Source organism: Psammomys obesus, unplaced genomic scaffold (genome assembly GCF_907164565.1).
Source record: "Psammomys obesus unplaced genomic scaffold, mPsaObe1.curated_primary_1811, whole genome shotgun sequence".
NCBI lineage: Eukaryota > Metazoa > Chordata > Mammalia > Rodentia > Muridae > Psammomys > Psammomys obesus.
The window spans coordinates 10,591,678-10,619,177 of NW_026585987.1; the positions used below are offsets into that span (position 1 = coordinate 10,591,678).

At 41.1% G+C, this 27,500-nt stretch overlaps 1 protein-coding gene across 1 annotated transcript in view; it reads left to right on the forward strand.

Annotated features, from left to right (window-relative positions):
• Positions 1-24,478: 24,478 nt before the first annotated feature.
• The window catches only part of C7 (complement C7), a 70,684-nt gene continuing 67,662 nt past the window's right edge, over positions 24,479-27,500 (forward strand). Inside the window, exon 1 of the mRNA XM_055601016.1 lies at positions 24,479-24,576. Within this exon, the coding sequence (XP_055456991.1) occupies positions 24,571-24,576 (6 nt within the window). The 5' untranslated portion in view covers positions 24,479-24,570. The remainder of the gene's footprint in view (positions 24,577-27,500) is intronic.

Below are 27,500 nucleotides of genomic sequence, written 5' to 3' on the forward strand. Positions count from 1 at the left end.
AGAGAGAGAGAGAGAGAGAGAGAGAGAGAGAGAGAGAATTTAGAGATTGAGTTTTCCTGAGGCTTTTTCTTCCCAGAGCTAAAATTTTGAAAAGCATCATTATACTGCCATCTTCTGGATGTGTTCAGTGCTTACACAAAAATGTCAACCTAGATTTTCCCAAACTTGCTCCATTTACTTGTCTGTGGGCTGACACAGGATGTTCTTTAAAGAGGAAATAAAGTAAAACGTCTCTTCAGTTTATCAATGCAGTTCTATTTAAACATTCAAGCACACAGGTTAAAAATAAATGTATTCATCGACCCATATTAACTCACAGAGGAAGGAGAAAAACGTGAGGTTGGCCTTCACAAGTAATGCAGCTGCCATCTTTTAGCCATTGATTTCAGCCTCTTCAGATTTCTCTAAGGTGGTCAGTCAGTCATACACATGTTGGGTAAGATGTACTCTTAGTGCTGGTTTTCTGTTGAAAGATAAAGGGCATGTTTGTGCGTTTTTTGTTTTTGTTTTCCCCCACATTGATTAAATGCAGCCTACGATTCACAAGGGCAGGAACTTTTTCCGCTCAGCATGGGGAGAGCTTGATTACTTCAGGCACATGCTCAGTACAACATTTGCCACAGAATTTGAGAACCTCTCTGAACTTGCTTGTTTTCCCTCCTTTTTGACCATGTTGTTGACTTACGGAATTTGTTTGATATCATGTATGGTTGTTATGTTTAAAGTTCTTGCTTCTCCAGTTGTAGCCACCACCTGAATAGTTAAATGTGTAGATAACAGAACACCGACATCTGGGAAGCTGCAGCATCTATTTTTATATTTCCTTGTATGGATTGTCACCTGAAATTTGGTGTAGACATGACTGATAAGGCCACACATATATCAAGCCTATGAAAATACACAGTGAAGATCTGTAGAGAAGGAATACACTCTACAGAACTGCCCAGCAGGCACAACAATGGCTTGAGCGAGGCATGACTGGGGTGGGTTTACTTTTGGGAGGCTTCATGAACACCACTTTGGCTGAAATGTACCCCTTCCAACTCCTTCCTAACACCTCTGCCTTCAACTCCTTCTGGATACCTCCCGCTGATTGTTCCTCCCAACTTCATGTCTGTTCAAATTGTTTCAAATTTTTTATAACTCAGTGATTCCAATTAGTGCTGTCTGTATAGGTGTGGGACCACCCAACAGAGCATGATCAACCTACCTGGCCTATGTCCCTACAGAAAGCTTATTCTCCTTCCAGTAGTAGCCATGAGCTGTCTAGGTAGGGGTGAGGCCCTTGGGGCCCTCCCTGACCCATGCTGGAATGTTGATTATTTTGATCTTGTTCAGGAGATTGCAGCCTCTGTGACTTCATGAGTGTGATGTTCCTGTCATGTCCAGAAGACACTTTTTTTTTACAGCAGGCTCCCCTTTCCCCAACAATCTCTGGCTCTTACAAACTTTCTGCCCCCTCTTCTGCCATATTCCCTGATCTTTTGGGGAAGGAGAGTGATGTAGATGTCTGATTTAGGACTGAGCAATTGTGAGTATCTATGTTATTAACTGTCATCTACTAAATAAAGAATCATCTCTGATGAGGACTGAAAGCTGCATTAACTATGGGTATAGGTCATGGTATAGATTGTGTGTGTGTGTATGTGTTTAATTTTTATTACACTTTTCAAATAGAGTTTTATGATGTAGCCCCGCCTGACTTGAACATCCTATGTAGAGCAGGTTGGCCCTGAACTTCTCTGCCTCTCCAGTGCCAGGAATACAGACATGCATGACCATGCCCAACTTAACTCCAGGAGTTCTGCTACATAGCAAGGGGAAAAATGAACACTAAGACATACATGTAAATTTCTGAAACAAATACTGTAGAGACACTGAGTAGAATTACATAGATCACCTCCACTTATTTGTGTACAGTTTTTCTTTCGATTTCTAGTGTTCCAAAACTTGCTATTTTTGCAACATACATAGTTTAATACCCCGTAGCTTCCCAAGTAGGCCAGTGAGCTGAAACTTAAGTGGGAAATAAAAATAAGTACTAACATAAACTAGGCTCTTACATAATTTGAGAGGGTATTTATTATGATGATGGTGTTAAGGATGTGTGTATGTGAACGCACTGTGCACGCACTGCAGCACATGTGGGCCAAACAGCAGACATCGGGGTCAGGTCTCTCCTTTCATCTTGGATTGCAGGGGTTCAATTCAGGTTGTCAGCCTTGCATGACCAGTGCTTTCTCTTAGTGAGACACCTCACTGGCCCTGGAATGAGATTATTAATTCTATGAGAGCTACTTCACATTTGGGCGCACAACTGAAGTCATTCTTCTGTCCAACATAAAGTAATCAACACACAGGATCAGGCAGCATCCAAGCCATCTTATGTTTTCCCTTAATATCCAATAAGTAAACCCGCCTTGGCTAGAATTGTACCCAAGATTTCCCAAGGTCCAGTGGCTCCCCCACTAAGTATGGAGGTGTTCTACATGGTTCCCTGTTTTCAGATGACCCTACAATGATTTTCTTCTCTATATCTTGCAGGACAAGCACAGAGGCGCTGCATAAATTCTGACAGTTTTGGGGCATATACCACAAAAACGGTTTTTCCTTTACATCTTTGCTATGGTATGATATGATACGGCCCCACTGGAACTCATCTTAAAGCTTAATTGGGGTCAGACATTCATTGATGCCTTTCTTATGAGAACAGTTCAGCTATCATACGAAATCCATCCAATTTCCACCCTGTCCTCCCTTCTTGGTGGTTTTGTTTATTTGTTTGTTTGGTTTACTTTTCTGCCTTGTTCAGCGCAGGACTTTGCCCTCACTAGAAGCTCTTTTCTTTATAAAATATCCAGTCTCAGATATTCTATTATAACAACAGAAAATGTACTAAAATATTTTTCTGGGCCAGGTATAGACACATATGATTTTAATTCCAGCTCTTGGGAGGGAGAGGCATAGGCAGGCAGATATTTGTAAGTTCAAAATCAGTCTGGTTTATATTAGTTCTGGGCCAGCCAAGGTACAGATTGAGACTCTCTGTGTTTCTGTCTCTCATCTATCTATCCATTCATTCATATTTTTTATTTCCCTGCTTCTCAAAAGTGCCGCTATATATATGATATCAGCTCCCTTGTGCCCATACTACAACTATAATTGGCTCATAGTCTCAGCATATAGAACACCATGCTTACTGGTGCCGTGGCTGTCAGGATGGGCCCATCATCCTGTAGGGAATCACCCAACACATCTTAGCTTCAGAACTTTCTATTTACTCTACATCTTATTTTTGTGGGTGGAGGCATGTGTGCTGATATGTGTGTGCAAGGGCTTGTATGTGCATAGTCATGGGGTCAGAGGACAACCACAGGTGTCATTCTCTGAAAAGCTGTCTCCCTCCTTATGGATAGGGTCACTTATTGGTCTGGAGCTTGCCAATTAGGCTAACCTGGCTAGCCAGTGAGGCTCAGAACCCACTGTCTCTGCTTCCCCAGGGCCAGGCTTACAAGGGCATGCTAAGTGCCCAGATTTTCTTTTATGTGAGTGCTAGGGACACACTCATGACTCATGCCCTCAATGCTTGCATGGCAAGCACTCCACTCATAGATATGTTCTTCAGTGCTTCAAATAGTGTTAGATCTGCTGGCTTTTTACAACTCTGTCAGCTTTTTACATTCTGTTGATCCCAGAAATTCTCTCAACATCAGCTGCCTCGTATGTTCTAGGAAAATCTGTTTAGGAGATGAAGAAAAGAGAAGTGACTGTAGCTAGCTGCTCCACCCAAGACCGGATGACAAAGATGATTACTCTAGAGCTATGTATGCTTGCTTAGTCATTGTAAAAACACTTACATTTGTTTATCCTTAAAGTCTGAATCAAGGAGATAGCTGTGTCTTAGTCACTATTCTAGTGCTGTGAAGAGACACCAAGACCATAGCAACTCTTATAAATGAAAGCATTTAATTAGGGGCTTGCTTATAGATTAAGAGAGTCAGTCCATTATCATCATGGCAGGGAGCATGGTGGCAAGCACGGTTTTGGAATAGTAGCTTAGAGCTATATCCTAAACCTTAAGCAGAGAGAGAGGGGGAGAGAGAGAGAGAAAGAGAGAGAGATCTTGAAACCTCAAAGCTCACCCCCAGTGAGACACTTCCTCCAACAAGGCCACACCTCCTAATTGTTCTAATTTTTCTCAAACAGTGACTAAGCATTCAAATAAATGAGCCTATGGGAGCCATTCTTATTCCAACCACCACAAATAGTTAAGACACATCACAGTGCTCTACCAGAAAGAGATCTTTTACTTCTTGGGACCATAACTGTATTGTGTCCTGTGCCTTTGGAAAAGGAGCCAGCAGGATTCTCTTTGCTCATATGCTTTTTCTTCTTCCAGAGCAGCTTAACCCACTTCACTGAACCACTGAAGTCTTGAATATGAGAATGGTGATACTATAGCCAAGAGGCTCTTTGAAAGTTCAGTGACCTGTTTGGTAGTGGCAGCAGAGCAGAATAAAGAAAGAGAAGCCAGGAGGAGAGCTTGCTCAGTCTAGACTGAGAGCCTACTGTACCACCCCTTTTCTTTCTTTCACCTTCCCCTCACTTCTCTTCTCTTTTCTTCCACATACTAAATACTAAATACTTGGGAGGTGAAGTGCTTTTGTCTTGTACAGCCTGAAGATAAATTTTTGAAGCAAGGGACAAATGGTGCATGCTTTAATTTCAAACCTCATGGAAGGGAAAGAGTTGGTTCATGTTGTAGTTAGCTTTGGCTTGTCAGCATTACACAAACCTAGACACATATGGGAACCAGGAGCCTCAATTGAGGACTTTTCTATACCAGATTGGCCTGTGGGCATGTCTTTGGGGCATTTTCTTGATTGCTATTTGATATATGAGATTCCAACCCAATGTAGGTGGGTGGGGCTGAGCTAAAAAAAAAAAAAAAGTAGCTAAGCAAGCCAGTAAACAGCACCTTTCATTTTGGCTTCAAGCTCCTGCCTTGAATTTCTGCCTAGTTCCCTCTATGGTGGACTATAGCCTGTAAGATGAAATAAATCCTTGATATGTGATGCTTTTAGTCACAGTGTTTATCATAGCAATAGAAAGAAACCTAGGATGGGTCAGGAGTGTCTAGAAAATATATCTGAGAGGGCATAAAAATTAATATAGGCGAATTTTTGTTTGTTGTTTTAAAAGAGAGAAAACAATTAAAAAGCAAAAAACAAAGGCTGGCTCCCATTTGAAGCTCTTTTCAGTGAATTAGCATTGCCATTAACTTTGAGAAACACAGCTCTAATGCAACCTAAACAAGTCAGGCAAAGAGCACCTTTTGTTGCTTGGTGACTGGATTTATCTGCGGTATCCTTGCCATGTGTTTTTCAAGGATTCTCTCTGATGAACTGTAGAACGCTATAGAAACCCAGGTTTAGCTATGGTCAGCCTTGTTTTATAACTTGTTGTAGGGACTCAGGGTCTATAAGGAGTCAATTAAATTTATTATTATTGTTACTACTACTTATTATTATTATTGTATTTGTAGGGTCCTCATTAGAGGACCTATTAATTATCACAGTGCAAATTTCCCCAGCATAAAAGATGGGGCAATGTTGCTAAAATTCCTTTCCATGGAGAGAGGTAAAGCAGTTTCTACCCCTTCACCCAAAGTTCAAACAACGAACCCAGGTATATTTGGCCAAAGTTTTCTGTGGAACCAATGAGTGTATTGGGCTGCCTTACAGAGTCTAGGTGTGGAGTTACTTACAGGGATGTGAGCACTTTCCTCCCCAACTAGCAAAGCCTTCCCCGGCAGGGCTGAGGACTTCCCCATAGCTGCATAGCCCCCTCTCTAGTCTTCCCTGGCATGCACAGACTTATAGGTAGCCCTACTCTCACTGTCTTCCATTAAGGCAGAGTTGTGTTCAGCAGCAGCTGTATGCTCAAGTGAGAATCATGTGCTCCCTTTGCCCCTCTATTCATGGTTGTCAGCTGTCAACAAACCCAGCTGCGATCATTATTTGCAAAGGACGTGTTGCCGAAAGGTGGAGGTCACTCAGCTTGGAGGACTTATGATGCAGAAACAATTGGATTGGGAAAAGTAAGCCTTTTCTTCTCTTGGAGGGTGCTGCTTCAGCATACTTTTTAGTATTTTACTGGAGGCATTTACCAGCAATAGAGGAACATTAGGGAGATTTTTTTTTTTTTTGCAACATTGGGATTGGAGATTGTGCCTAGAACTGAGTCATTCAGCATGACTATCTGAACACCTACAGTGTGCCCAAATGCAAAGCATTACCGAGTCTCAGAAACTCAGCCTGTTTAACCAAATGCTTCAAGGGTTACATAATATCTTCCTCCACTATAACCAGAGGCTTGGCATTGCAGAGATCTTCCTCCTTCTGCCTCCCCAGTGCTGGGATTAAGGGAGTGCATCAGGACCCAGGCTGAATTCTGCACTTTGAAACAGAATCTTGCTATGTAGATCAGGCTGGACTCAAACTTGTGATCCAATGCCTCAACTCTCATTTTCTGAGGTCACAGGGATTTGTGATCCAATGCCTCAACTCTCATTTTCTGAGGTCACAGGGATTTACTGCCAGTATTTTGAAAGGAAATCTAGGGCTGGCTTTTCTATTTTCTGTTGTAAATGGAGAAGATTGTGTGTGCTTGGTGAGGAATGTCCAACATTTGGCTTCTCTGAGCAACATTGGGAAAATTACATATATGGACATGAATAAAAGCTGATGAGCAAAGAATAGGTCTGTGTGTGTGTGTGTGTGTGTGTGTGTGTGTGTGTATCTTTTTTCAATAATTGCCACTATAGATAAGCAAAAACCAGCTGGGTGGGGGTGGCACAAATCTTTAATCCTAGCATTCAGAGACAGAGGCAGGCAGATCTAAGAGTTTGAGGCCAGCCTGGTCTACAGAGTGAGTCCCAGGACAGCCAGGGCCACACAGAGAAAAACAAAACAAAACAAAACAAATCCAGATAAGCAAAACATCTCTGAATAATAATCCTGTAATTATGGAATGCCCTGATTTGAAGCCTTTAAAATCATTTCTCAGGACTGAAGCTTGTGATCACCAATAAAAAAAAGTGAACATATGTAAGGAATAAAACTCTGCCTTTTGAATTTTTTATTGTGAAAATAAAAAAAAAAAAAAAAAAAAAAAGAGGACACCATGCAATTACTGGGAGAGTTGAGCTGCAGCTCTCAGTAGTTCCTGGATGCTCAGCAGGTATTTTAGTTCTAATGTCACTCTTGGTGTGTTTCATTCTTGAAAATAGTTGTTCACAAATGTAGATGCTGCCAAAAAGTGATGGAATAAATAAGGCATAATTGTCAAGAGGGAGATATTTTTCTCTAGGAAGATAGAGCCTGTGAAAAATTCACTGAAGACACGTGGTTCCTCTTGGTTGAATCAGATTGCTCTAGCAATTCCACTGGGAAACTGGCAGGCAGCTCATTGATGTCAAGCGAATACAGAGTTGCATTTTACAAAAATACAGATAGTTTTCCAGAGATCTTGATATTTGTCTTTAAGTTCTTGTATCCAATAAAAAAAAGCATGGCTATTATGTTTATTTGTTGCTGTTCTCAAGACTGTATTTAGCCAGTGTGTGAAAATGCATGAAACTCTTTGTCCTTAATTCCTTGCTGTACCTTCTTCAGTGTCATTTGCAACACTGTTATGAGTTAATAATAATAACAATGTTATAAAATATTTTGTTGATAGGATGGTTTTCATCTTGCAGATACATGTTTAACTCATTCAAATGAATGATACATGTTTAATTCATTCAAATGAATGTATTAAATTCACTAAAAACGCAGTCTCTAAGCTAGTGTCAAGTTCTGGCACCTATTTTGTTTTTAATATGGTAATTTATCTGATTACATATTGCAAATCAAAACCTTTTCAGTACTTGGTCTTGACTTAGTTATCTTACTTCTGAAAAGGAGATGATGTTGCCATAGTCTGTGTGGTGGTTTGACTAGGTATGGCCTCCATAGACTCATGTGTTTGAATGCTTGGCCTGTTGGGAATGGCACTGTTAGGTGTGGCCTTGTTGGAGTAGTGTGAAGAAATGTGTCACTGTGGGAGTGGGCTTTGAGGTCTTCTATGCTCAAGCCTCCCTTAGTGTGGCACACAGTCTCCTGCTGCCTGCGGATCAAGATGTAGAACTCTTGGCTCCTCAAGCACCATGCCTGCCTGTATACTGCCATGCTTCCTGCCATGACAGTAATGGACTAAACCTCTGAAACTGTAAGCCAGCCCCAATTAAATGTTTTCCTTTGTAAGAGTTGTAGTGATCAAGCTGTCTCTTCACAGAAATAAAACCCTAACTAAGACAGTATCAATGCTTTTAAGGGATTCCTGGAATTGGTGATGATTTAATTCTTTGTTCCTTGTTGGAGGTTGGTCTGCTGCCTGTTACAGGCCCTCAAGATTGGGTTACACCTATGCTTGTTTTGTAAACCTGCCTAAGACAGATTGGTTGATTGGTTGATTAAATGGCTATACCTGGGCAGGGCATAATGGCGTAGGCCTTTATGGATAAGGCCTGGACTTCCAGGTCAGGAGAATCAGGGGAGACAGAGAGACAGATGTGGGAGGCGGATGGGAAGAGAGGAAGAAGGAGGATGCCACAATGGGTTTGTATGAAGAAGAAACCACGTGGGCTGGGAGACAGGACTCCAATAATGGTGTGAAAAGGCCCAGAAGAAGAATATCAGCAACTGTCATGGGGCTATGTAGGCCAGATGAGGATGATTAAGGCAGATGGTGTTGAATGGGGGCTGGGACATGGATGGTGAGGTTATTGAGACCATGTAAGTGAAAATACCTGCTTGGCCCAAGGTAAATAAGGCAATTATAAATCTAACAGGTGTCTGTGTCTTATTATTTGTGATAGCTGGTTAAATAATGCCGCCGTGATAATCTTAGGGCTAATAATAAATGTTATATAGCCCAACACTCATTTTATTTTTTAATTACTTCAACAGTTCCTTATGAAATTCAGAGTCTTGTTGATGGTTTGCATAATATCCATTTTTAATGATTCTTGCTCATGAATTTTCTTATACAGCCCCTTTTCTAAGGAAAAGGGGAGGGTGAGGGTGGGACTGGGAGGGAAGGAGAGAAGGGGCTGCAACAAGGATGTAAAGTGAATAAAAACAAAAGGGAAAAACAAAAACAAAAAAAAATCTCATACAATGCAACGATATTTCTTTTCTTTTCTTTTCTTTTCTTTTTGAGATAGGATTCTCTGTGTAGCCTTGGCTGTCCTGAATTTGCTTTGTGGACCAGGCTGGCCTTGAACCCACAGAGATCTGCCTGCCTCTGTCTTGCTGAGTGCTAGGATTACCGGTGTGTGCCACCCCAACAATATCAAGCCAACGCAATGATATTTCACTGAAACACAAACTTCACTGAAAGTGCGTTTTCGATGGTAATTGTATCATCTTTTCACAGTTTTACAAGTCCTGGGAAACTATCAGACACTATACTGAGGATGTTTACAATGGGCCCCCCGAATTGCTTTCACATGTTTTATTGCTTAGCACAGATGTGAAAGGGTACCCACCATAAGAGAAAGGAAGGCAGAATAGAGGGAAAGAGGGAAGGAAAAAACTATAAAAGGATTATTTAATGTTATTTAAGAAGTCTGTATGTATGTATGTGGGGGACACATGTACCGCAGCATGTATGTGCAGGTGTGAACAACTTGTAGGAGCTGGGTCTCTCCTAACACGTGCAGCTGGGCCTAGAGCGCAGCTCATCAGGCTTGGCAGCAAGCAGGTTTACTGCTGAGCCATCTCACCAGCCTTTAAGGAATCTTATGTAGGTTTCTTTCATGTTAACAAGTCTCTTTTCAAAAATTAATTCATTCATTCACTTTACATCCCGGTGTAGCTCCCTCCCTCTCCCATCCCCTGCCTCTATTCCTCAGAAAAGGGGAGCCCCCAAACTACATTCCCCAGCTTATCAAGTCCCATGAGGACTGAGTTCATTCTCTTCCCCTGTGGCCTCATAAGGTGGTTCCGTCAGAGGGAAGGGATCAAAAAGAAGACAACGGAGTCCATGTCAGAGGCAGCCCCAGCTCCCCTTACTAGTGGACCCACATGAAGCTTGAGGTGTCCATTGGCTACATATATGGACCTAGGTCCAGTCCATGCATGGCCCTTGGTTGGTGCTTCAGACCTCACAGGCCCCTCTGGGCCCTGGTTAGTTGGCTCTGTTGCTCTTTTGCTGGAGTTCTTGTCACCTCCAGGTCCTTCTATCCTCCCCCCACTTTTCCACTAGACTCCCCGTGCTTTGCCACCAATGTTTGGCTGTGTGTTAACAAGTCTTGCAACTTGTGTCAGTGGAGCTCATTGAGGTCCTTTGTCCAGCCCCTTCACTCAGCAAACCTTTCCCCTAATAGTGCCAGAACAACAACAACAACAAAACAGCAATAAACACACAACAAAAGAAGCAAAACCAAACGACAGCAGCAAAGCCCTGAACAAGTGTTTTCCACTCACATCACAGGCACAAGCGCGGAGCTAATCCTCTTATTTAGTTATGTTTTTCAATGGCACTGAAGAAGCCCTCCCTTCAGTGACATCACATTTGTTATCAATGCTGCTAGTGAACAAGGCAAGTAGAGCTGTGTCCAGTCCATCAGTGTAGCACCTACCGTCAGAGTACAGAATTTAAACCTCGAAACTCTATTCTCCATACTTCTTTTGCTTCATTCTCCAGGTTCCACGATTCCTCTGGCTGTAGGTACAACAGTACAGCAACCTGATTCTAGATGCATTGCTTCTCACTGTCTTAAAGAGCATTTTATATCAGCCATGCTCCCAAAGCCACTCTCAGTAAATGGCTTTATTTTTTGGTATATATATATATGGCTGGGAGGGTTCTCTTATCATTTGAGAAGTAGTAAAGTTTGTGCTGAGATTAAAAAAAATAGTTATAAAGAAGGGATGTATTTATTCATATTATGAAAATTAGTTGATAGAAGAATAGAAAGAAAGGTTTGGGTCCTTCCAGTCCTTAGCTGCTAATGTGGCATCATGGCGAAGCTGATTGTAAAGCATGGTGTGTGTGTGTGTGTGTGTGTGTGTGACATGGCTCAGGTGTGGAAGTTAAGCGAGAGTGCTTACCTATCTTCAAACAGCATTAAACACCTATTGTTTGTAATGGTGGGTTGAAACAGTATTGATAATCATGGCCTTTCATTGCCAAGACTCTGTGATGCCTTCTGGTACCAATTTGACTGTTTATGCTTGGGAGAGAACCCTGGAGGCCACACAGTATGATAAAACTGAAATGATACACTGTAAATAAATATAAATAGGAAGAAGATACATAGATATATTTTGTGTAACATTGGAACATGATGTTGTCATCCACAAGGTTCACTTTTTTTTTTTAAATGAATGTCTTTTTATAAAATTGACTTATTTATTTTTATTTTATGTACATTGGTATTCTGCCTGCTTGTATGTGTGTGTGCCTCCTCTGGACCTGGATCTCCCAACAGTTGTGAGCTGCCATGTGGGTACTGGGTGTTGTATCCGGGTCCTTTGGAAGAGCAGGCAGTGCTCTTAATCTCTGAGCCAACTCTCCAACTCTCTAGCTCCTCCTAAGTTCTTTCTTGAGAACTGTGTAATGGAGTTACAAAGGTATTGTAAAAAAAAAAAATGCCTCAAGGATTACAACTTTGTGTTGGGCTGCATTGGACCACTTGTGGCCCACACGCTGCAGGTTGGACCCTCCTGTGGTACACAAGCAGAGGAATTTTCCTGGGCTAGGAGCACATGACATTTATCTATGGCAGCACAAGATAAAGCTGAATATTTGGGCATAGATACTAGTGGGTAAGGAACATGGATGACAGGAATAATGAACATAAATGCCTTTGCAATGAGTTTTACTTTATAAACAAAATGTAGCTATTGGTTGTTCTAGTGTAATTTATGTTGCTGTGATAAAACACTAACCAAAATCAAATCAGAGAAGGACACAGTTTATTCAGTTTATACCTCCACGTCATAGTCCATCATAGGCAGGAACCGGGGCAGAAACTCAAGCAAGTCAGAGATTTCAGCATGGTAGGAACTTGAAGAAGAAATGCAGGAGGGACACTGTTTGCTGGCTCACTCTCTGACTCATTTTTAGCTAGCTTTCTTACAGCCCAGGATCACCTAGCCAGGGAATGGTGTTGCCCACAGTGGCTGGGCCCCCCTACCTCGATTAATTATCAAGGCAGTTCCTCATAGACTGTCCACAGGCCAATGAGACGTAGGTTTCTCCTAGATGACTCTAGGCTTGAGTTTACCATTAAAGCTAAGTCGAACATTGCTTAAGAATGAATGTGAGACAATGGATATCAAAGGTTGGAGGAGTACAGTAAAGTGGTAAATAATGTTTTGTAAATTTCTCAGAGTAAGAATTCCATCATCCAAGTGCTAACCAGACCTGAGCTTGTGTGGCTTCCAAGGTCATAAGTTGCATTCATCAGCTTTCCCCAGAATACTTTCCCATCTACACCTAATGTAATTATTAATATTACTTATAAAGCAAAGAAGAAAGATTCACATGGTGAATGAGAGACAAATGGTATAGAGGGTAGACATATAATGGGAAAGCCTGGTATGGATCCTGCTAAGTCCCATTGGGCTGCAAGGGAGCTCTGTACCCAGCACTTACAAGCTTGGTGCATCAGCTCACCTATGTTCATGCCCTTTTCAGTGCCCATTTAGAGACACCAGATTGTTTTCAGGGGTTATGCTGGGTCAGAGGCTCCCTTCCTGTCTGCTTGGGGCTATTCTGAAGCACTTTACTTTGATAAGTATCCTAGGGAGTCTGGAAATAAAGAATTCTCAGTGTGATTTCAAGTCAATCATCCTCCCATTCAGGTCCCCTAGTAGAGAAATGTGTGATAGAATTTCAAGCTGCTGAGTTAGGAGCATAAAGAAGTTATTCATTGTCACGAGGGTAAGGAAAAATGCATTAGTTTGGGGAAAGTTCTCTGGCTTATTGAGTGTGGAAAAACAAAGAAGTTAACCAGAGAGTAAGTTTCTGGGAAGAGGATGAAAAATGAAAGCAATGGATGGAACAGGCAAAGTAGTGTGACTGTCAAAGTCCGCTTGAGACCAGGACTAGAGTTGACATGTGTGTTACAAGCCTTGGTGGTGTGGGATGAAGTCAACCAGCAAAGATGGATGAGACAAAATATCTATGACTTCTTAGAGCAAAAACTGTGGGTATAGATGTGGCATATTTCTCACATCTTAATCCCCTTTTCCCCTTACGGGTTTGCATTTATAAATCATGTATAAAGAAAAATAAGACCAACTGGGTATAGTGGCATACACTTGTAATCCCAGCACTTGGGGAGTCAGAGGCAGGTAGATCTCTGTGAGGGAAAGGCCAGCCTGGTCTACAAAGGGAGTCCAGGACAGCCAAGGCTACACAGAGAAACCCTGTCTGAAAAAAATAGCACAAATAAACAACAAACAAACAAACAAACAAACAAAATAAGACCACATATTACTAATTTTATATTTATAAGGAAAAAAAAACATCTCAAGGCCACTCTAGAGTAATAAAAGTGATTATGAATGGAAGAATGGTGTGATAGACAGAGACAGAGCTCCTCCAGACCTTCACAGGCTCTTAAAAAGCAAACAGAAGAGGAGGCAATAGTGTCATTCAGTCCATGAGGCCACATGATGCTGATACTCAAATAAAGCAAGCTATCAGAAGAAACACTACATACTATTAGAATGAAAAAGCCCTCAAAACAGTGCTAGCAAACTGAATGCAACACTACATAGAGTGTGTTCGATAACATGGCCAAACAATGATCTGATTAATAAAAGGTGTATCCCAGGAACACTATTGCAAGTGTTATTCATGAGTGCATGCATGTCATTCAATGTAACGATCCATTTAAAACAGTGCAGGACAAAAAACACACTGCTGTCTCAGCCAACCACCTTTCGTGACATAAAAACAAAAACAAAAAACAGACAGCATGATGTAGAATTAACTTCCAAAGCTGGATGAAGGTCAGCTATGAAACTATGTTCATAACATCATAGTTAATGTTGAATAACTGAAGTTTTTCTTCCTAAGATGAGGAACAAAATCAAAGATCTTATTAGTTCTAGCTAACACTGAACTGGCGATTTTAGATAGGGAAAAAAAAAAAAAACCCACAGAACTCAAATTGGAGAGAAAGAAGGAAAATGGTTTGCAGATGACACAATTTTATGTATAGAAATTGTAAGTACACAAAATTACTAGAGCCAGTGTACTAGTTCATGCGAAAGCTAAGTTTATTTCCATGTAGTAGAAATGAATACTATCAAAAGCAAATTTGAAAAATCTTTTTTTTTTTTTTTGTGCGTGTGATGTGTGCATGGGTGTGGGTGTGCACATATGAGTGAGGTCACAAGAAACTTTTAGGAGTTGGTTCTCTCCTTACCCCATGGGTTCTAAAAGTGCTTTTTTGTTTTTTTTCCCCACTGAACCATCTTGCCAGGAAAAAAAGTTCCATCTATAAGAACATAAAAAAGAATGAAATGCTTTGAAATAAATGTATCCAAAAACGTTCAAAATTTATATTTTCAAAACATGGCTGGAATTAAAATCTAGTTAGGGTGATGATACTACCTGGGGAGGCCGAGAGAGTCACAGCAATCTTTACCCAGACCCTTTTGCTGGAGAGCTGGGAACGCAGGTCCTAAAATTCACAGGACATCAGCGGACATGCCAAAGCAAATGAGGAAAAGTGCAGGAGGCCTCAGGCTTACACACACACACACACACACCACTACAGGGAACTGAGGAAAGCTGGGAGTGGGAGAAGTGGTTTTCCCCAGAGAAGAACACACGGATTGCTTGTTCATTACTAAATGGCTAGCCTTGAAAACACACATGCAAGTAATATTATATGAACTGAGCAGGTTATATTTAACTGTATGTATGCATACATACATATATGCAATAACAATTAATGAAATAAAGAGACCATGAATTCAAAGGAGGATGGGAAGGGGTGTATGGGAGGGAGGAAAGGGGAGGGAGAAAGGTAATTGTACTACAATCTCAGAAAAGTAGCAGATACATGCAAAAAAGTTCACATGAAATTGCAAAGAATCTTCAAAAAGAGAAAACTAGCCGTAAAGCTGAGATTGTTCTGATTTCAAAACCCATTATAGAGCTGAAATAACCGAAACCTCACAGCATCAGCCTAACCACTGTGATCCCAGCACTCAGGAGGTGGAGGCAGAAGGATCAGGAGTTCGTGGCCAGCCTGAGCTACATAGCAAGTATGAAGCCAAGTTGGGTTACCAAATAACCAGGAATAACCAAACAAAAAGCATGGTATGTGCCACTGTGGCTCGTGCCATGTTTTTGTTTTTTAAAAACAAAGTAAATTTATCTTTTGACAGTTCCAAACATTTTTTTTAATGTAAAAATTTTAAAAATATTTTTTATTATTATTAATTACACTTTATTCATTTTGTATCCCCCCATAAGCCCCTCCCTCCTCCCCTCCCGACCCCACCCTTCCTCCCCCTTCTTCATGCATGCCCCTCCCCAAGTCCACTGATAGGGGAAGTCCTCCTCTCCTTCCTTCTGATCATAGTCTATCAGATCACATCAGGAATGGCTGCATTGTCTTCTTCTGTGGCCTGGTAAGGCTGCTCCCCCCTCAGGGGGAGGTGATCAAAGAGCAGGCCAATCAGTTTATGTCAGAGGCAGTCCCTCTTCCCATCACTATGTAAGCCACTTGGACACTAAACTGCCATGGGCTACATCTGTGCAGGGGTTCTAGGTTATCTCCATGCCTGGTACTTGGTTGGAGTATGAGTCTTTGGGAAGTTCCCTGTGTTCAAATTTTCTTGTTCTGTTGCTCTCCTTGTGGAGTTCCTGTCCTCTCCAGCTCTTGCTATTTCCCACTTCTTACATAAAATTCCATTCACTCTGTCCGACAGTTGACCATCAGGCTCAGCATCTGCTTTGACAGTCTGCAGGGCAGAGGCTTTCAGATGCCCTCTGTGGCAGGTTCCTAGGTTGTTTCCTGTTTTCTTCTTCTGGCTTTCAGAGGCCCTCTGTAGCAGTTTCCTAGGTTGTTTAGTTCCAAACATTTATATAATGTACTCTAGTTACTCTCTGGCTGAAACTTCTCATCTCCTTTCCATTCCTAGAAACTTCCCTTCCTCCCTACACTCCCTGTCCCAGATTCATCATGTTTAGCTTTGTGTTTAACTTTTCTTTTTGCTTCTATATATAAGAAAAAAATACATTTTACTCATCTACTGCACCTGACTTATTTTTACTTAACACAATGTCCTCCTCATATATTTTGCATCAAATGACAGGTTTTTAAAATTCTTTATGGATGAATAATGTTCCATGCTGTGTATAGGCATATTTTATTCACTCATTTATCTGAGGTTGGACATCTAGGCTTATTCCATAGCTTAGCTTTCATGAACAGTGCTACTGAACATGGGCATGCAAATTTATCTCTTTGATACTGATTTAATTTTCTTTGGATATTCAGAAATTTGATAGTTGTATATCTACTTTTGGGGTCCTGAAGAGCTTTCAAGGAAGAATTTTAAATCAAGTTATCATTGAGTATATAATTTGAAATTATATATTAAATATCTGCCTTACCATCTATAGGTAATGTCTATGTCTACATCTGCATTTGTGCCCATTTTTGGCTACAAACACAGGTTCAACCCTGAGAGAAAAGTGGCATTAGACATACTTCCAGTAAAACACTGTATATCCATTTGTATAGGTCTATTTACACAAATCCAAGTGTGTTGCTCAATTCACTGTGGGTAGAGAGAAGATACTCCTGTGTTCAGGAAGTGTTGAAAATCTACTTTTCTTTTTGGAGTTTCCCCACTGCAATCTGAGGAAAAGAAGGAAACTCTAGCTGTTCTGCTGCTCAGGCTGCAGACCTGTCCTTGAGTACTGTTTTGGACATAATTCCTACCCCACCTCCCTGACCGCCTCCTCCCCTCCTCTCTTTTCTCTGCCTCCTTTCCTTCCTCCACTTCTACTTTTTTTCTGTCCCCTTCTTTTCTACCTCCTCCTCTGTCTGCTCCTCCATGTCTCCCTCCTCCTCTTCTATCTCTTCCTTTGTTCCCCTCTTCTACCTCTTCCTCTGCCTCATCCTCCTCATCTGCCACTTCCTCCCCACTTCTTTTTTGAGATAAGATGTATCTTTTAATTTACCTTGAATTGAGAAATTTATCATCTATCTCTCTATTTGTCTGTCTATCTATCTATCTATCTATCTATCTATCTATCTATCTATCTATCTGTCATCTATGTTGCTGTAAATAAAAATGGTGTTGGGCTAGATAATGTTTATAATTACCAGCCCTCTGATTATTATGGCAGTATTTTTTAATTGCTTATTAATTGCTATCACAATTAATACAACATCTGTGAGATTTTATAATTGCCTATTTACTTTGGTTTAGGCAGATATTTCACCTATGCTATCTCAATAACTTCACAATCAACCTCCCAGCTCCCAGGCACTGCCATCCTCCTTAGCCATCCTTATCTGGTCTATCTTCCATCCATAATCTTATAAATACTCGTTTATATTTGTCATTTTAGTGTTTTCTCCATCCACATCATCGTTGGAGTTCTTCCTCCTGGTCCACGTGGTTTCTTTTCCATAATAATCGTGCTGTTCTCCTTCCTCCTCTCTTCCTGTCTGTTTGTTTTCCATGATTCTCCTGCCCATTCTGCCCTGCCCAGGTTTTAGGCCTTTTTTAAAAAATTATTTTTATTTTTATTAATTATAGTTTATTCACTTTGTATCCCCCCTGTAGCTCCCTTCCTCCTCCCCTACCAACCCTACCAATTCCACCCTCCCCTCCATCATCCCCAGTTTTAGGCCTTTTAATCAACCAATCCGGAATAATGTCTTAGGCATGTTTACACAACAAGGATAGGTGTATCCAGGCAGTAACCAGATACAAGCATCAGACCAACTCCAACACATCTATCTGTTATCTATCTATCATCTATCTATCTATCTATCTATCTATCTATCTATCTATCTATCTATTGTCTATGTATCTATCTATAGATCTACCTATCATCTCTATACCTCAAAATGCATACATTTCAGTCCTGGAGATAAGCCTAGGGCCTCTTTCATGTTAGTCCTCTAGCACTGAACTACATACTCAGCTTTTACTCTTTGGAAATAAGAGTAAAGTAAGAGTACTTATTTGGAAATAAAGAGTAAAATAAGAATACTTATTTGGAAATAAGGTCTTTCTAAATTGTCCAGGCTGGCCTCAAACTTACTCAGCAGCTAAGGGCAGACTTTAAGGAATTATAATTATTATTTTTAATTTTAGTTTTATTTATTTTACATCATACCACAGTTTCTCCTCCCTCCTCTTCTCCCAGCCTCCTTCCCATCTACTCCTCCTCATTTCTCTTCAGAAAAAGGTGGGCCTTCATGGATATCAAGCATACACCTTATTTTCTACTAAGGCTAGACAAGGCAACTCAGTAGGAGGAAAGGGTCCCAAAGGCAGGCAACAGAGTTAGAGACAGTTCCTGCTCCCACTGTGAGGAGGCCCACAAGAAGACCAAGCTGCACAACTGTAACTTATGTGCAGAGGGCCTAGGTCTTCCCTTTGCAGGCTCCCTGGTTGGCAGTTCAGTCTCTGTGGGCTCCTATGGGTTCAGGTTAGTTGATTCTTTTTTTTTGTGTGTGTGTCCTTGACCCCTCTGGCTCATACAATCCTTCTTCCCCTCTTCCACATGATTCCCCAAGCTCCACCTAATGTTTGGCTGTGAGTCTCTGCAGCTGTTTCCGCCAATTGTTAGGTGAAGTTTCTCTGATGACAACTGAGCTGGATGCCATTCTATGAATACAGCTGAATATCATTTGGAATAATTTCATTGACTTGTTTTTTTTTTGGGGGGCATTTGTGTTTGGTTCTATTGTGGGCCTCTGAGCTATTCAGCCTCTGGCTCCTGGTCCCCTAGGCAGTGTCAGGGGTTGCTGTTGTTTTTAATTATTATTACGTGTGAGTGTGTGCAAGTGAGCACCCTAACTCTGTGTGGAGGTCATAGGACAACTTTTGGGAGTTAGGTATCTCCCATCATGGAATCTGAGACTGGAACTTAGGTCACCAGGACTGCAAGGCAATGGCAGCTTTACCTATTCAGCCATCTCACTCACTCACTCTTTTTTTTTTTTTTCTTCTTGAATACTATGTGCTGGAGAGTATTCCTTGTCAGTGCATAGACAACTTCTTTAGCTTTGTAGTTTCATAGTACTCATTTAATGTCCATACAATTTACTGAATCCACTGTCTGCTTTGCTTGCCTGTGAGCGTCTATATGGTAGCTTACTGTAGTCCAAGCATGATGATAATTGGTTTACTTGCATTGTCACACTTAACAAAACAATCCTATGAGTTAGACACAATTATACTTTTCAGATAAAAACCAAACACAACAAATAAATAAAACAAACACATAGGTGGGGATGGGTAGAGGTAGGGAGGGGTGTGCTGAGCAGCTTGCCCAAGATATGAATCTAGCTGTGAACATAGCTCAGTGGCAGAGTGCTTAACTACCATCTATGAGGCCCTGGGTTTCATTCTCTGCCCTTGAAAAGCTTTTGAGTGCAGACTGTGTTCAGAGCACATATCTGTATCACTTAAACACAAAGCGGAACGTTCTTTTGTGGTCAGTGACATTCCTGCCCTTAAGGAGTAACCTCTGAGAGTGTGTTTGTGGTGGCATTTCATTGACTTCTAATATAACTTTCTCCACAAGCACTTAAAGAGAGTGTATGGAGTTGGAGAGATGGCTTGGTGAGTGAGGACAATGGCTGTAATTCCGGAGGACCTGAGTTTGATTCCCAGAACCACATGGCAGCTCACAACTGTTTGTAACTCCAGGTCCAGGGGACCCAATGCTCTCTTCTGGCCTCCTTGGGCACCAGGCACATGCATGGTGCACAAAGTGTTTATGAAGACAAAATATTCATACACATAAAATAAATAAATGACATTTAAAAAGGTTTTACAATTAAGGATTTTACACCTTTATTTTTTCTTTCCTTTCTAGCCTGTAGAATATATGATGATGATGATGATGAAGAAGAATAAGAATAAGAGTAAGAAGAATATATATGATATTAAGGATTTAAAACATCATGCTGCTGCTGCTGCTGAATATATGTGATATTAAGGATTTAAAAACAGTTTGAAGAGATAAAGCTTAAAGTTATGAGATTATCATTTTCTGGAAGTGACTGATTTTTTTTTTTTTTTAAGAATTTTACAGAATGAACTCTCCCTCCCTCCCCCAAACCTTTCCTTAGGCAACATAAAATTTAAGTATACATGAAACTTGTCGTCTGGCACATGGCCTCTGCTTGACTTTATGCAGTGTCCTCCTAGAGCCACAGACAATTGTGTAGCTTGCATCATTCTTCTCAGAACTGTTTCACTTAACTCAAATTTAACCCGGAAGAAATGTATCTCCGACTTGCAGGCAACTGCCACAGCGCGCTGCAGATAGCAACAACAACATTCCTAACAGCATTCAGAAACCCAAACAAATCCAGGTTGTCTCCTAAATTTAGTAAGTGACAAAACATTACCTCCTGATTGCAATTTGACCTTTGCCAAATGCATAGATTCTGGCAGCTTGTCTAGCGTAGACTTCTGTCCACAGGGAAGCGAAAAGCACTGTAAATATGTTTCACGTATCTTAACTTTAAGCAACATTCTCATGCAAAAGAAGAGGTTAAGACAACTGGTCTCAGGAGCTCGCTTAGCCCACGTGTCAGTATTTAGTGCAGTGCTACTAGCAACAGGCACAGCCTCTTACTAGGTGCTCTGGTAAAACGTTTAACATCATTTTGCTGAAACCTTCCTTTGGATAAGCTTTGCCTGGCAGCCATTTACCATTCTCAAACACAGTGACACTTTAATGAGGAAAAGATACTACCCGGAGTACTTATTAGTCTAACAAGCTCCTACTCGGGAGTTTAGGAAGAGTCTACTGTTTTACTAGGACCTGAAGCCTCATGCCACTAGAGGATGCTGTTGCTTCTTCTCCCCACTTCCTGGCAAATTCAGTTCTGACCTAACATTCTCAGGGCAAAAGAGAAAGGGGCGGGGGAAGGGGAGCTTTCCTCTTTCCAAGTAAGTTTGCTCTTCTCAAACTCCCAGAGGCTGTTGGATCTGTTAGCATTGAATTGTTCCAGTTTGGTTCCCAATTCAATAAAGCAATTAGCAAATTAAACAGGCATGCCAAACCATTTTCTTCAAAAAGAACACGCACGCACGCATGCACGCACACACAGGGTCCATGCAGGTACTTGTGGTAGAACAAAACGAGTCCTGATATCACCAGCGACCTGAAAGTTTCCCCACAAGTGCTGCTTGTTGTCAGGTCCCAGAGAACTGCGTAGAAATGGAAAAGGGCTTTCGGTTGACAGAGATAAGGAGGGGCTGGCCTCTTGCTGATCCCTCCATGGTCTGGCAAAAACTGTTCTTCCTTTTTACTGATTCATTTTGGTTCAGATGCTATTTATAAAAAAAAACAACTCATATGCACTAATCTTGTTTGAAGCACGAGTGTGGGGGATGTCGAGTGAACTTGGGAAGTTCTGGGCTAAAGAAGTTCAACGAAGGTATTGCTTTCTGCAAGACTTTCAGAACACATACTTTCCGGTGCACCGTGAACAGGAACCTGGACGTGTTCTGGGAATAGGTGGGGTAGCAGTGATTCTAGATAGAAGGATGTGATGGGCGTTTTGCCCCAGGGGACATTTGGTACCAGGAGACATTTTGACTGTCATGATCAGGGCAGTACCTGCTGGCATCTCTACAGGGCCAAAAATGCTGCCTAACATTTCCCATTCCACATGAGAATGCTTCGTCCTCAGAGAACAAAGTATGACATCGCCAGGCCCCTAAAGTCGGGGTCTTGGAAGCTTCCCAACTCAACTCTGTTTATATACTTATACTCTCACTCAGCCACAAATTACGTTTTTGTTTTTAAAGCTAGAATCCAGTGGCAAAAAAAAAAAAAAAAAAAAAAAGGTAAATACTGCCTTAAATTTACCAACAAATGTGCAGTTATGAGGCAGCTTGTTGTTCCTTTGGTGTCCCTTTCCTCTGACCTCCATTTTTCAATGCTTCCCTGAACTGGCTTGATGGCATCGTTTCCTTCTACTTCTTTCTGTTCAGTTACTTCTATGATCTCTTTCTCTTGTGTGTGTTTCTTTTTGGTGATTTTTATTTCTTGCTCCCCAAATGGGATATTTCTTGTGGCTTATGCCTCATTAAGAATTAAAATGCCAGGGCATTCCATGATTCCAGCTGTGCTTTTTCACACCAGTAGCTCTACCCACATAAATGGGTTGACCTCAGTCTTCCTGGAGACACTTGCAGGAATGTACTGGATATTTTCCCAGAGCGCAAATGCCCCTCTTTAAAATCATTCCTTCCTCCTTGAATTGCTGTTTCCTTCCTCATTAGTCTGTTGAGTTTGTTGCACTTCTCAGAGTTCAGACTTGAAATCCTGTTTAATCACTAATCATGAGACTCTTTCTAGACTGTCTATCTCCTTAAGGCTTTGACTGTCTCTCTCTCTCTTTTATTATGTGTATGCGTGTGCTGCCTGCATGTACACCTGGAAGAGGGCACCAGGTTTCATTGTAGATGGTTGTGAGCCACCTTGTGGTTGCTGGGAATTGCAGGACCTCTGGAAGAGAAAGTAAGTAAGTGCTCTTAACCTCTGAGCCATCTCTCCAGCCCTCCTTTTTTTTTTTTTTTAAACTTAAAAATTCTAAGTTGTGCTTTCAATTCCTTCCCTTCACATACACATCGTCACCATTTGATTCATCTTGACTCACAGTTTCAGTTCTTCCTTAAAAGCTTTTCTGCAGTAGTTTCCAACTGCCCTTTGAAAAAGTCCACAAAGCTTATGCTGGTAGCCAGACTGCCAACAGTGCAGACCCCATCTACAGTTTAAGCTCTGGTCCTAATGGTTCCAGTGTTGGAATTCCAAACAGACAAACATTCATGTGACATTTAGCTAGCATCAAAGGTCCATTAAGGGAAAGCTGTTTCCTTTTGGTCAAGAGAATGAAATCTGTAGCCTGGGTGGAAACCTGACATTTGGGCTCACCAATCACCTGGCTTAGGAAGGTAGATTCTCCTAACACCAGGCTGAAGAGATGGGAGGAATGTTTATCCATTCAATGAGATAATGTATTTTTCCTTCCCAGGATTCTACCCTCTGTGTGGCTGCTAATGTGCTGGTATGTGGTTCTGTTAAGCCTGTTTGCCCTTCAGAATCTTAACTCAGAAAGATGTGACATTTCCCATTTTCTTTTCTTCTGTCTCAGGTGTTGCCAGGGATTAAATATACTTAACACTCCTTTCAGGACCTTTCAAAGGAAATGGTGATTTCTACATCACAGCTGAAATTGCGGTGACATATTTTATAAGTCTGCTTCTTCAGCAAGTGGAATAAGAGTTGGAGAGATGGCTCAGCAATTAAGAGTACTTGCTACTCTTGCAGAGGACCTGGGTTCAGTTGCCAGCACCCACATGGTGCCTCACAACCACCCCTAACTCTAGCTCAAGGGAACCTAATGACCTCCTCTGACCTTTGAGGGCACCAGGCATACACATGGCACCCATACATACATGCATGCCAACATTCATACACACGAAATAAAATACCTCTTAAGAAAAGGATTTCCTAGTTTTCAGAACTATGAGACGAATACACTTCTATAGTTTAAAGGTCTCAGTCAAGCTGTAGAGATGGCTCCAGGGTTAAGAGCACTGGCTGCTCTTATGAAGTCCTGAGTTCAATTCCCAGCAATCACATGGTGGCTCACAGCCATCTGTAATGAGAGCTGGTTCTCTCTGCTGGTATGGAGGTGCACATGCAGATAGAACATCGTATATATAAGTAAATAAATCTTAAAAAAACAAAACCAAATAAAGGTCTCAGTCCCAAGTATCTTGTTATAAAAACAGAAAATTGATGAAGAACTCTCCTTTCACAAAGCCATCTCAATATCCACTTTATAACACCCCTTAAGAGAATCATGAAAGCATGCACTCAGATTAGTTGATTAAAATAGCAAGGAAGTTTAGCCCTTGCTTTACAAAGTCTTCTTTGGTTGGAAATCACTTAAATACTGAACTGAAGACATTTACCGTCTTTCCTGATTAGCAGATACATTTCCCAGAAACATATCTGTAACTTCGAAATGGTCCCAGCTGGCTGCAGCAAGGGTCTGTATAACTGACAAAATACATCTGGCTTCAAGGCACAGATCAAGAACAGAGCCAGGCTCTCTCTGTCCCGGGAGAATCTGGCTAAATATTAGGCCAGCTGGCTTTATAAATGAGTGGAAAAGGAATCTGGGGTGGGAGAGGCTGTGGGGAGACAAAGGCCTGACTGTCTTTACAGAGGAAATTTTCTAGTTCTTCTCTGCCCTGAGTTTTCCCAGGCATGCAGGTAAGATAATAACTTATGACTTACATACTTCAAGGTATCTCAAAGGGGAAAGACATCCTTAAATGGAAGAAGTCAAATGAAGAGAAAGATGTGGAAGACACAGAGGAAAAAGGTCTAGGAGTGACTTTAAAATTCATTCTTATCTAAGTAAATTCTTAATAGTTCAGCCAAAGTGAATCATTTTTTTCTTATTTTGCAGCCGAATTGTAACCTGAAAGGGCTGAGAAAAAAAGAATTCAAAGAGATGTTTATGGAAGTACTGAGAAAACAGTAAAGAACTACAATAAGGCTATTGTTACTTTTAAGGCAAACGTTTTCTCCAGTTTGATTATTTATTTTAATTTTGGGACATACAGTGCAGTCCTGACTGCATGCTATGAGAGTTCGGTAGAAAGCTGAATTTGTAGCCTAGAATTCAGAATCTTGGGTGAAAGGGCCAAGACTGGGAGGGTAGCCAATATAAGTACATACAATGAAGCTATGGGTTTATGGATTTATCAAACACACACAGTAGACTAAAATGAACCAAACAAATATTTTTAAAAGTCACTATGCAACCAAAGACCAAAGATAGCAGTCATTATTATAGGATGAAATTCGAGCATGGAAAACCAAGTTGGAATTGCTATTATTATTTGTTATTATAATTGCTATGGTAATTTGTGTGTTCACATGTATGTGTGTAGGGCAGAGGGTATCTTCCTCAGCCCTGTCTATCCTGGAATGTGCTCTGTAGACCAGGCTGGCTCTGAAGTCACAGAAATCTGCTTCCCTGTGCCTCCTGAGTGCTGGGATTAATGGCATGCCTACCTACCACCCAGGCCCTTCCTTTCTTTTTCTGAGATAATTGAACCTGGAACTTACCAGGATGGTTAAACTGCCTGATTAGAAAGAAGAGGACAATGCAGTGAGTCTGATGAGACCTGATAAGCTAAGGTCAGATGGAAGGGGAGGAGGACCTCCCCTATCAGTGGACTTGGAGAGGGTCATGGGATGAGATGAGGAAGGGAGGGTGGGATTGGGAAGGGATGAAGGGGGGGCTACAGCTGGGATACTAAGTGAATAAAATGTAATTAATATATGACAAAATAAAAATTTAATAAGAAAAAGAAAAATAAATAAGTTTCCTGATCTACAGAAAAAAAATAAGAAGAAGAAAAAAAGAAAACCCCAGGCAGCCTCCTGTCTCTGCCTCCCTAGTACTGGGATCATAGGTATCTATTGCTGTGCTTGGCTTTTTGTGTGGATTCTTGAGTGAATGTGTCCTGTGGGGTGAGGGTGGGGGAGTCTCTACAAACACCGTGGCCATCAGTATGTCAATCCAGGGGAGGCAAGAAGGAAATTCGGTTCAACACAACTCAGTAGCTGATGTTGGTTCTAACTTTGAGAATCTGATACTGGGTAGTTTATTTTAGGCATATTTAAACATAGCACAATTTGGAAAATAGTTCCCTGGTGATAATTAACTCAACTTTGTGTGGTTAAGACATGATTACTTTGAATTCTCTTAAAGTACAAGTGACATCTTCTATAAGATATGTTCTAAGAAAGCAGGCCAAAGGTAAACAATGCTTATGGTTAGGGTCTAGGGGAGAATAGTGCTGTAGATTGGGGGAGGTAAACAGGCTCTAGATAAGGGTCAGGCTCTTCACCATATCCATTCCCAGCCTTCTGGGTAGAAAACAGATTATACATCTCTCTTTTTGAAAAGACAATCTTATGTGTTTAACATTCCTGTTTTCTTTTTCTTTTCCTAGTGTTTATCTGTGTGCATGAGTGTCAGCACGTCTCCTGCAGATGCTGAGGATCAAACACAGATCCTTACACTTTCATAACCAGTGCATTATTAATTGAGCCCTCTTTCCAGACACAGCATTATTACTGCAGAGTTGATATTTAAGATAAAAATGCTGTGTTATCTTACAGCAGGAACGATTCTGCCACTCTGGCAGCTAGCTGTGGGGTTGCCCCGCAGTCACTGTGCTGGCCACTCGTACAGAATCCACGCTCACTGGTGAGGCTGGAGAAGGACCAAGATGTAGTATTAAGTAACTATTGAATTAAATAGTTAAAAGTTGAACATAAAATTGCAGTTGATGCATTTAAGGCTACAATGCTACAACATGAAGGAAGCTTATAAATCTAGATTTACAGTCTAATTTGGTATTTTTTTTTACTGTGTCTTGTAGGTTCATTTAACAATTTAGAACCCTTGTTAGTTAAGAAAGGAATATAATATGCTCGCTAAAGTCCCCTGTCTAACCTGTTTTTCCCAACACTTGTGTTAACTGTCAATCAATTTCCTTCTTTATTTTATGACAAGACATCTTAATAATTGTTTTATGTTTAATATGTGTTTCATAGTCATTGATTTATGACATTTTAATGTCATGAAAATACACTTTTTTTCCCTTAAAAGTAAATTTTTCTTAAAATTCAAATTGGCTGGTAGGATGTCAACAAATGAAGCAATGGTTTTACACCAAGCTGTATGCAAAGTTTCTGCATAAACTTAAATATCAACTCTGCATCATCTGTCTAAAAGCAGATGATGTTTACATCCATGAAAGACATGCTTTTGTGATGTGCTTCCGACAAGGAAGTCAAGGGAAAGCTTGAGCTATCAAATAGCAAAAGTGATTTCCATGTCTGGCATTGACCTCCTTCTCCATTCATGTTAGCTAAACTCAGGAGAAAGGCTCCAGAATTCCCCTTGGCTCTCTGAGTGTCACTTGACTAGGAGATGACTTGGGACTGAGCTGTTGAAGATGGCTTCAGAGCCCAGGAGCTTCCCTCTGAGGTACTTACAGGCCTGCCATGTAATCTGCCCTCTTAGGGCTGAGCTCAGCCCAGAATCAGTAAAAGTAGGGAACGGTCCATGTCAGGCCCAGCAATGTCTCAGATCAGCAAGTGAGCCAGAATAT